The sequence below is a fragment of the Lutjanus erythropterus genome, chromosome 10 (assembly GCF_056507025.1).
Source record: "Lutjanus erythropterus isolate fLutEry1 chromosome 10, fLutEry1.hap2, whole genome shotgun sequence".
NCBI lineage: Eukaryota > Metazoa > Chordata > Actinopteri > Lutjaniformes > Lutjanidae > Lutjanus > Lutjanus erythropterus.
The window spans coordinates 16,279,856-16,291,402 of record NC_139326.1 but is presented as its reverse complement, the minus strand read 5'-3'; the positions used below and the strand labels follow the sequence as shown (position 1 = coordinate 16,291,402).

Below are 11,547 nucleotides of genomic sequence, written 5' to 3'. Positions count from 1 at the left end.
GCTCATGGATGTACTTATACTGGACGCAAAGATGGTGCCTGTTAAGTGAGAACTGCTTGCCTGGTGCATGTGGTAATAAATGTTTCTGGCATCTGGGTTTAGGTCTGTGGTTTGCAGCCCACTGAATCTGCACAGTGGTGTTTCTCCTGCCAGCCCCGCCCTCAAGTTCCTGCTCGTCCTTCGGACTTTATATTGTGATGATATCACAGATTTTTAAATCAGATATAAAAGCTCCATGGATCAAAAAATTCACACTAGTAAGAAACATAACTGAACTTGCTTGCAGTTCAAAGTGTCCTGTCATCATTTTTACAGATGTCTCTTTTATAGTGGTGGCTTATGGGGAAAATGCCTCTTGGGCTGCAGGGCAATTTTTCGCTGCAGTACCTCGAGTGGCCACTGGGAAAAGCTGGAAGCAAGGCTGAGTGGCAAGGCCCAGTCTCAGTTCTATTATTAATGTACACTATAGCTTAAGGCAGAGACATAAAAGGGCTATCATTCTTCTCATATTCAGCAAGAGAGCAAATAAACACAATGTATGTTCCTTTGATAGTTATCATTAAGATATTTGCCCAAGTTACTTTATTATTACCAAGTTATAATTAAAAGATCTTCTGTATGGTCAAGTACTGACATTTGCTTAACAAGTTTCTTCTAATTTTGTGATCTAAAGTAAACATAGCCTTTTTTAAGGACTGCATATGATAAAGTCTATATGTTGTTTTTTTCTGTCTGTGCTGATGAGCAGTTTGTATCTGTATCCTGTCTTGAATCAGACAGAATCAATGAGAAGAATCAGGAGAAACAGCCAGAGTGTCCTTCAGGATCTCTTTTATAGAGGAGTCCATGGAGGAGACAGAGATACTCCTGTAAGTGTCTGTTTCTGATCCATGTCTGACCGTCTGCTCCACAGTTTTATTACTGTTTCTTTAACCGTTACTCCTCCGAGTTCATCATTATTGGGAATATTATTAGTTATGTAACCGAATATCCTGTTTTTTTTCTTTTGTTTTTTTTTCCAGATCCCAGCTCAACCTGGTAGAGATGCTAAAATGATCCACTCCGTCGCCAGTCTGATCAGAGCGAAGAGCAAACTCCTCCTCCTCGAGAACCCTGACACTGTGGAGATCTACAAGGTCAGCACTCAGCTTTTTGAAAAAGTAGTATTATCATGACATAAATGGTGCTTTAACTTCAGTTAGTTCCTTCTTGATCTGTTTACCATTTTACACACTGTAAAATACATGAATTAATCTTTGTTTTAATTTTTAAAAATACTGTCATTCCTGTCAGTTTTTTAAAAATATAAAAATGTAGGACCTGCTGTTTGCTGAAAAAACCTTGTGCTGTCTACTTTTTGTGCTGTTAAACTGGGGCCAAGGGGAACATTAGGCTTACATGTGATTAAAGATGGATTCAGCCCTTTAATTACTGAATTGTACCCAACACAGCTGGATGATTCAACAGCCCGTTCTATCAGAACTGGCAAAGATGATTTTTACCTCCCAGCCATTACAACAAAGGTTTCAAGTCTGAACTCAATCAAAGGGACACTGAGTCAGTCATGTCCTTACCTGTATGACAAAAGAAGAGGATCTTTCTCTTCTGTTGTCTCTCAGAGGACTGGAGGTCAAACTAAAAAACAGGTGATGTGACAGCTGCTTAACTTCCAGTGAAAATATATTGAAGTTTCTTTTCAAAGTCAAACCTTTTTGCTTTTCTTTTCCCCCTCACATCAGAGTAACCTAAAGGCACAAAAAGAGGCAAAGAAATCCAACGTCACTGTGACAATGATGTACCTGGGACAAGGTCACCGCGGGTCAGGGTCGGGGTCAACTCAAGATGAACTGAAGGTGCTCCAGCAAGTCAACGGAGGGGAAAATATCTGTGTCTTCAAAGGCCTGGTGACTCCAGGAGGTAGGAGCTGTGAAATTTAAAGCGGCTTTGCTAGAACTGCCAAAAGAGACACAAAAGATCATTTACAAACCCCAGTTCCAAAACAGTTTGGATGCAACACAATGCGATGATTTACAAATGCTTTTTGACTTGCATTCAACTGAATACAGTACAAAGACAAGATACTTAATGTTTAAATTGCTAACCTTTATTGTTTTTTTTTTTTTTTTTAATATACAGTACATAATTACATTCTGAATTTGATGCCTGCAATGAATTTCAAAGGAGTTGGCAGCAACAAAAGACAAAAAACATGTTTGGAACATTTCACATCATCATCCAGATTACCAGTGCAAAGTTCATAAGCATCTGTGATCATATGGGGGTTTGTTAGTTCCTGTGGCATTATGGGTAAAGGTCACATGTGTGAAGGCCCCATTGGTGCTGAGAAGAACATAGAGGCTTTGGAGTGACATACGATGCCATTCAGACATCATTTCAGAGACATTCCTTATCTTTTCTTTGTGCTGTATTCAATTGAACATATGTTAAAAAGTATTTGCATAGCATTATGTTTTTATGTTTTACACAGTGTCACAACTTTTTATGAACAAGGCTATGTGTCTTTTAAATACAATTTAGAAAAAAAATCTTTGTTAATAGAGTCATTTTAAAACATCTATAAGAAAAATGGGTGTTTTTCCTCATTAAATAAACCCATGATTATTGAGTGAAAGAAACATCACAGCTTCTGCCTCTTTTCACGCGTTTAATTACTCACCTGCCCTCAAAGTAACATTGTAAAAAGGATGATGTGGACATTGGCCCGAGGCGATATTAGAGCTGAACAAGAAGGGAAAGCTACTGTGTGACCTGATTGACTGACATCTCATAAAGAAGTCTGTAGACAAGACAAGTTATTTCATCTCTGCAGATGGTACATGTTGATACACACTGTACAGCCGTCGCTGCAGGGAGCAAATCATAATGTCAGGCAGATGTAGAAGAAAGAGGTTATGGATTTCTGCTTGAAACTGTGGGTGTGATCTGTTTACCAAACCTTTTGTAGCTGGATGAGATGGAGGAATAAAATCAAGGAGGAGACGATGCACGTAGAACTACATTCCAAACAGTCTGTATAGATTTATATTGGCTTTTACTGCATTGATTTTACCCTATATGCACTGTGCTGTCCAGCATACAGTGCCACAGCGGTGTGTGACTTTGTTGTAAAGAGAGGTTGCTGAGAACATTTTTCATTGGAATTAATTTTTAAAGAGTAAACAGTAGCTATAGAAGAGGAGGGTGGGGGAGAGGTTTTGGCAGGGTGCTCTGTGGATTGTCCAGAGTAACAGAGACACTGTTTCTGGAAAGAGATGTTGCTATTGAATTTTTAAAATGTAATTTTTCAATGCTGTGAGCACCACAAACAAAATTACATTCCCCTTTATTGTGTTGGGGTGAAAATAGGGCTCTTAGAAAAAGATGTCTCAGAAACTGCACGCATAAAACCGAAGCTATCTGTATGAATAGATACAGTAGAACTTAAAGTAAATAACAGAGTATGTTTTATGTAATGTGGGTGAGTGCTCCTTTTAAAGTCTGGACATATCAGAATTTATTTTGATACTACGTCCCTAAGCAGTAACAACAAGTGTATGAAAATGGTGTACAAATTACTAAAAAATATGACAGTTTTTTCTCTAGAACTGGCCTCAGATTTCAGCTCTAGCTTGGCTAACTCAGATCTCAACTGAACCTAAATGGACTTGAGAAAGTTTGGCTCTTGTTCCTAACAGGGTCTTGCAAGAAAAAAAAAAAAGAAACAAAAAAGAAGAAAAGACACAAACTAATGTTTGTTTTGTCTTTTTCATAAGAATTTTACCTCTTCAGGCTTCTAAAACCATTCAAATAAAACAATATTAAAGAGAGCATCACTCTTTGGCTGAAGCCTGTAACTCATACATAATGCAACACAGGTTTTCACAGCCAGTCCTCAGCAGCTTATTACAACCCAGACTGTGGGTTCAGCGTCCCGTGTGAAACCAATTATTATTATTATTATTTTGAGTTTTAAGTTACAGAGTTGCAGAACATTATATAAGCGACTTAGGACACGTAACATAATATAACGTAACTCAAACCACAATCTTTTCTTAAACCTAACCAAGAAGTTTTGGTATTTAAACCCAACAAAACTGTGGTATCTTAACCATGTGTTTAATGTAACATACTTCAGGTCCAGTGTGCCTGTCGCTGGTACTCTCCACCACTGTTACAATACCAGTCATTGGCAATCAACCCCTTCTGTCATTTAGGTATGAGGATGAGTTGAGTTTTTATGTATGGACAGGTTATGTAAGTCCACCTCCAGTCATGTTAAATGCTGCCACCACCCCCTCAATTAACGGGACTGGTTCCTTAGGTTTATGCCAGTTTAACAGTCATAGACGTCATGTTATTGCTTTGTTAACAGCTCGCTGAAGGACGGTGAAAACCACAGAAACAGTATGCAGTAGGCACTGCTTGTCACAAGCCAAAGATATTAGAAACCACTGCTGTAAGCTGTTTCCTGGATGCTGCCATCCCAACCGTCTTACAGCACCATGAGCATAAAATACAAAGACAGCCATCCCTGAATCAGTTGACCTTCATGGCAACGGAAGCCAAACAAGACAGCCATGACCATGCTGAATCTGTTAGAAACACCAAACATGATCATCTTTAACCTCAAAGCAATATTTTCTCCTTGTCTCTTTCAGAGCAGTTCCAGTTTGTGTCTCAGAGACACAGAGGTTACCCCTTCAGTGCCACCCTGTATGTTAACGGCATCATGGTGGCCAGAATCAGCTCCTGCTGCGAGTACCGCTACGCTCCCGGCTTCCAGCAGGGCAGGAAGAGCTGCTTCAGGTTGACTTGGCTGGCGGGTGGTGTGCCCTGTTACAGGTCAGATTTCATCCTCTGGGGGACGGACAGCATATAGCATGGGCATAAAATGAGACATTAGTTCCAGTCACAACAGATTAGGCATTGCTGTGGAGGCATAATGTATTATGGGCCGACTGAGGAGGGAAAAGGATGCATATTGCATGACATGAGGGACTGATGGTGGTGGTGGTACAAGTGAGGAAATATGAGTCATGATGAAAGCACATTTTTCATTTTTTCAGATGTACAAGTCTCCGAAACAAATACAGCTCCTGCCAGCAGCTGAACAACGGCACAAAAGAGAACTTAATTCTGCCTCTCGAGCAGAGCCCTGGCAACGGTACAAAGCCTGGAAATGAGTGTCTCAATTTTCCATTTCTTCCTAAAGCTTATTCATCAACATTTCTTTGACATTAGGCCCAGTCCTTGATTTTAATGGACTAGTTTAAAGACAAAATGTCCCACAGAGCATTCTCTTCTTTCTTTAATTTTGTCTCTTAATGTCTCCAACACAGGCACTCTTGAGTCATGTCCATCATCCCCTCTGTTTATCCCCGCCAAACCAGAGAAGAAATCAGTGAGGAGGACGAGAAAACACAACAAGGAAGGTGGCGGAGGATCTACAGACAGCGAAGACCCCGCTGCCGCCGGGATTAAAGAGACCTCCAAGAAGAGACGACGCAAGGGTCAAACTAATCAGAAAGAGAGCAAAGGCAAGACAGCCGGAAATAAGAGCGAAGAGGGACGAGACAGCAAGGGCTCGGAGGTCTCCCGGAGGTCAACGGTGACAGAAAAATGTGAAGAGCGAGCATCATGTGCCAGACAAGAGCAACAGAGAGCAACCGGCAGTGTCACAGCGCCGCAGACGGAGCGATTGAACAAGACAAGCAGAGTTCTCAGTGAGTTTCATTCCTGTAAAGTGAAGATGGAAAAACAGAGGAGAATATAATCTTCTCAAGTGGTGACACAGATGACCTTCAGTACATCTGCATGTGGTGTTTCCATTGAGTATTCTTTGCGAGGGGAAAAAAAAATGGGAAAGAACAAGAGTGTTTCTTTTTAAAGATTCATTGCAGGATGAGGAAGCACTGACTAAGCAGAACGGAGAGAAGCAGAAGGACCCGGGATCAAATGAGAAAAACAGAGATGGGGAAAGACTGAAGGACTTCTATGAAGAATGTGTGGAAATGAGCGCCGCGCTGGAGCGGGGCCCAAACAAACACAACTGGTTCAAGGCAAACAGTGAGTGAAGAAACCGCAGCACAGTAGGAACGTACCGGAATCCCCCCGGAGTGCTGTAACTGATTTACATAATACACTTTAGCAGAAAATGTTGAATTTGCAGTAAAGTGATGCATTGAACAGTGTCTGCTTGAAGGAAGATGGATGACGTGTGGGAGAGAGGTTATGCAGACATTGTTCACACACGCGCGCGCACACACACACACACACTGCATCAGATTTGTTTTCTCCATCAAACACGAATGCTCAAACTGAATTTTAGATTTCATTACTTGCATTCTCACATCAACAGTGGGTATCAATATCACTGTGTGCGCTTGGCTTTGGGAGAGACAGTTTTATTGCGTCTGAGTTGTTGTTGTTTTTTTTCTTCTCTTTGTTTGCCAACAGTCCTGGAGAGGTGCCGGCTCCAGAAGAGACTGTCATCAGGCCCCAACGCTCCGGGCTCGGATGTGGAGCAGAGTGCAGAAAGTGACACGGCCCCGCAGCCTGATGGAGAGCCAGAGGAAGAAGAAGACACGGCCAGCCAGAGTGCTGGCAAAGAAGAGCCTGTTCAAGAACAAGACCTGCAGGCACAGGTGTGTGTGTACAACACAAATTACTGTGGTGAGTCTGTGTTTTTGCCAGACACGCTCTTGGCATTAAATCACTGGCAACAGCTCTTAAAAAACCCCACATCTCTGCATTAGGTGTTAAAACTAGTATTTTAATTGCCAAACATTATGATAAAGTGGGATCTGTTTCCCATTCATCTTAAGTAGTTAAGTAGTTTTCAGCCTTAAAAGTCCAGTTTGTAAGATTTAGGATGATGTGTGGGCAGCATATAACAGAAATGGAATATAATATTCAGAAATATTCTGTTTTCATCAATGTATAATCAACTGAAAATAAGAATTGTTGTGTTTTCTTTGCCTTAGAATAAACCTTTTAAATCTACAGAGGGATCATGTCCTTTTCCATGCAGGGCTTCTCATTGCATCTCCACATTTTTGCTAGGGCTGCCACTTAATAGTCGACCATGTTATCATTTATTTAAAAAAGCTCACAAAGCTCTTGCCAGTGACTAAGAGCCAGTCCGACATTTACTCTTCTCTTATTTCAGTATGAATAGATTTTAAACTAAAATCGACTCCAATAACAGGAGAAGGATATCAAGTCAACAGTATGTAACATTTGGCCAAAAAAAAAAGTTGATTAATTCATAAATCAATCATTAACTTAAAGGACGTTTCCATTATCGGGAGGTTAATACACAAACAGTTTGTAACAAATGGTCACTGAGTTTTATCTGGGACAGGCAGGCGTTTGGCTCGGCCTTACTCATCATGATGAAAGAGCTTCTAACAGTGGCTGAAAAATTCCTCAAGGTCCAGCAAAGTGGCACAGTGGTTGTGGCCGCCAGCCAGACCATATGTCTTTCTGGACTCTCATCCCATCTCTGTGTTTAGAAAACCTCCAGCACCTGCCCCGCTCACGTCTCATTCCCAGCCAACAACACATTTTGTAGCTTTGCTGCTCTCACACACAAACAGTAAATACTTAAGGTTTGCAAAGCTCTATTCTCAGGGCAGCGATGCAAAATGTATTTCTGTATGAGGAAGAAAATAACCTCTCTGTGCTGCAAAATGGTATTTCTCAGGCTTGCTGTCTGACGATTGAGGTGAACTAGAAGTTGGATGAGATATTTTTATTTGTATCATCTCTTTGTACAGGCTTGCATCCTCACGTCGAAGATAATTTCCACCAGGATTATAGAATAGAAAAAAGCATCAGAAATAAATAAATATATTGGTGTGGAAATTGACGTTTCTAACTCCACAAACATTCTTTCATAGGTCTACAAACTTTGGCCTTACAAAATCTTTCTGAAACCCAAAAGAGAAACTGTAAGGCAAGGTTGCACCAATAAAAAAATATTTTGTAAACCCAATGAAATCATAGTTTAACTTTAAATTTTGTTCAAACTAGTCAAACTAGTTTAAGATTAAGAAAGATTAAATCTACATCTCTCTTTCAACCTCTTCAAACTTTGATTATATAATATATATATATATATATATATATATATATATATATATATATATATATATATATATATATATATATATATATATATATTAGATGGATTTTGTGTTGTCCATTTTTTAATCTTCTATTTAACAATATTGCTCTGTTAATTTGATCAAGAGGAGAAAGTGAGTGGGCTAATTAACTTTTTACCTAGATAACAAACAATGTAACATTTCATTAACTTTTTAGCTAACTAGCTAACAATGTACACTTTTTTTAATTTTTTTATTTTAGTGGGTTAGCTCTCAGATTATTTATTTATTGTAATTTGGGTACGGAAGTATCTCCATATTGATCATAATCTGTTTAATTTTGGGTTGCATTAATGAACTTATCTAGTTTTTAATTGTGTGACAGAGCTCTGCTTAATTTTAAATCTGGATTTATTCATTTTGAACCTTGTTTTGCTAAACTCTGATCAGAACTAATCTTATATTGAATTAATCTATGTTTGTGCAACCCAGTCTGAAATGCATACCCATCTTTTTTTAAGTGTGAAGACAAATTTTTGGATGTCTTAACTTTGGGAAATTACAGTTTCTAATGGTGTCTTGCATCAAGCCAAACCAAATCCAAAAAAATGACTTTCTCTTGGTTTGTACCTGTAGCTCGATGCCATGATGACGGTGCTGAGCACATCCGATGAGGTGGAGCAGCTTGTTCTGAGGAACACGGACCTGACGGACGACCTTCTGCTGAGCCTGGCGGGGGCCCTGAAGAGCAGCCTGTCCGAGGTCACACTGCTCAACCTCAACCTCAACCTCATCGGCCCATACGGCGCTCACATCCTGCTGGACGTTCTGAGAGTAAAGCCTCAAGTCAGAGGCTTACAGTAAGTCCCAGGCACCACCGGTCCATGTTTCATCAAAATCCGGGAGAGGAGAGTAATCGAATTTTAAAAAACACACAGAATAACAAGCTGATCCTATAATATGACTTTAGAAGAGAATAAAAAAAATAAAACCGAAGTGACAGTAAAAAGACAGCTTTCCCAAGGACAGCCTCGTCATTTCAGTATAAAATCTTAGCCTTTCATGGTAGGATTATACAATCTGTCTCTTTTATGTGAACAAGAAATGCCTCCAGCGTCTTACCTCTCTGAGTTATTTTCTCTTTCCCCACAAAATACAGTAAATGAGCTTGTCTTTGTGACATTTCGTCAAAGACACATTGACAGATGTAGAGACTTACAGTGCATGCTGACATGTGTGAGATACAGCGAGAGCACAGCTGGTCATCACATACAGGACAAAAAAATAGGGCTAATTTAATTTCTGGCAGAGAGTTGCATGAGGAGACTAATACCACTCTGTTATTTGTACATAAGGCAACAGCCAGCAAACTCCTGGATGCATAATTTCAAACACTAGTGTAATTATTTAAATCCTTAGATCATGGTTTTGAATAAAGATACCAAATATAACAACAATTCATTAACACATGGAAATGTGCACATAAATATCACCCATGTGTCGTACAGAATCTTTCCTTTAGATGTAAATGTAAACATTTCACAATATGATACAGAGAAATGTGACAGTTACTAAGGACCAAATGATATGATCAATAACGAAGCATTAATGAGTAATTCCTGGACAGTGATTCAAGGTCTATATTGTTAATTCATGATGAGCTACTGTAGAACAGACTGGGAGATACTATAAAAATGAATCATTAGGTAATGATTAGTTCATTTTATATATGTGAATCAATCATACCGATCACTTTCTTCATGAGTCGTTCCTCTTAACTATGAAGCAGCTGCTGACTCATTAATTACCAATTAATTAATCAGTAGTTATGCTTTCTGTGCCCCCCCCTCAAGTAAAGTGATACATGATACTGAGTAATTAATATGTGAATGGTCAGTATGTCGATTCACAGATATTAATGAACTAATCTTTATCCAGTGATTCATTAATATACCATCTCCCAGTCTGTTTTCTTCGTAACTCATTATTTACTAATATAGTCCTTGAATCACAGTTCAGGAAGTATTCATTAAAGGAGAAATCTGAATTATTAATCTTTTAGATGGTGTTATTATTTATTACGGTTAAATTGAGCCATATGCTAATGGACTGAAACAGCTGATCAGCTTACAGTGGAGGACTTCTTGTTGCTAATTGTTGTCAAATTACAATGTTACGCTCATCTTGCACTCCTGCAGTATCCCTGCAGCCTGCCTGATCCGCTCAAGAAGAGTGGGCAGGGGTAACAGCTCAACCATATATTATATATTAAATAGGATTTCAGCGTATTTAATTAACAGTATATGGCTCCAGCTTGCTATTTGGACTGCAGTAGTCCTTTTTGAAAGTGCAGTTGTTACACATTGCTCCTTTAATGCTTCGTTAGTTAACAGGTCATTGTGTTGTTGTTCTGTAGCATTCTGTACCAAACTGAAAAGTACAGTGTGTGAGTGTAGCTTAATAAGGGCAAACATTATCAGGGTGCAAGTGTCTACCCTTTAAAAAGAGCAGTTCATGGAGGAATCACAATCTCCATGGTTACCACTTCTGTCTCTCTCTACAGCTTGTTTGGAAACAAACTGCGTGACCATGGAGTGCTGACCCTGTTGAATGGCGTAGCTGAGCTGCAGGAGCAAACAGCGAGAGCTGCTGCCGCCATCCAGCAGGCAATGCTGTTCCCGTCGGAGCAGAATATGCTTCTGCAGCTCCCCGCCGGATGGAGTTCTGTCAGGGTTTTTGCTCTTTTAGAACTGGATCTTGGGGGAAATGGCCTGACCAGTGATGGGGTAAAGGTGTTAGCATCATACATGAGGCACCACTCGTATCTTCAGTACTTAGGGCTGGCGCAGACCAGCGGTGCTGATCTGGCGGCGTGGAAGGAACTTTTCGACAGCCTCAAAGGAAACGCCACGCTGACTCAGATCATCCTTGACGAGAGCAACTTGGGAGACCCGGGGGTCAGGCTGCTGGCCGACATGCTGAGAGAAAACATGAGTCTGCGAGAGGTGGATCTCGACAGGAATGACATCAGTGATGTGGGAGGAAACGACATCATGGGGGCGTTGCTATGCAGGACGCATTTCCCGCTGAGGCATCTGAGCCTTCAGGAGAACAACATCAGTGCAGGGCTAATGAGTAGGATACAGGAGGAGGTGAAATATAAATGAATCCTGGGACAATCTGCTTCACTCCTGGGGCGAAATAATAATATCTCAAGAGTGATATGATGGTGTTTCCCCAGCAAGAACTTTCCTGTAATGAATTTTCACAAAAACAATTTTCAGATAAATCATCTACAAGGAAGTAGAGAGTGCACACCCTCTTCAAGCTACAATAATAGCCACAATATTTTCTGAGATAACTCAAAAAAAAAAAAAAAGCAAAAGGCAGTTTAAGCTCACAAAAGGCACCAAAACCAAGTGCACAAAACATATACAGA

The 11,547-nt window shown here is 40.0% G+C and overlaps 1 protein-coding gene across 1 annotated transcript; it reads left to right on the top strand.

Annotated features, from left to right (window-relative positions):
• The first annotated feature begins 785 nt into the window (after positions 1 to 785).
• Positions 786 to 11,547, top strand: LOC146320209 (uncharacterized). The gene is made up of 11 exons (XM_084729498.1): positions 786 to 869; positions 1,023 to 1,136; positions 1,452 to 1,646; positions 1,740 to 1,917; positions 4,659 to 4,842; positions 5,067 to 5,164; positions 5,340 to 5,723; positions 5,890 to 6,066; positions 6,457 to 6,644; positions 8,745 to 8,968; positions 10,672 to 11,547. The coding sequence occupies exons 1-11, from the start codon at positions 786 to 788 to the stop codon at positions 11,273 to 11,275; spliced, it is 2,430 nt and encodes an 809-aa protein (XP_084585624.1). The 3' UTR covers positions 11,276 to 11,547.

Bases quoted from the DNA above. Each gene is read 5' to 3' on its own strand.
- LOC146320209 (XM_084729498.1), top strand. From the start codon at position 786: ATGAGAAGAATCAGGAGAAACAGCCAGAGTGTCCTTCAGGATCTCTTT. The intron at 1,918-4,658 runs GTAGGAGCTGTG...TGTCTCTTTCAG, and splicing joins AGGCCTGGTGACTCCAGGAG to AGCAGTTCCAGTTTGTGTCT. The intron at 6,067-6,456 runs GTGAGTGAAGAA...GTTTGCCAACAG, and splicing joins CAACTGGTTCAAGGCAAACA to TCCTGGAGAGGTGCCGGCTC.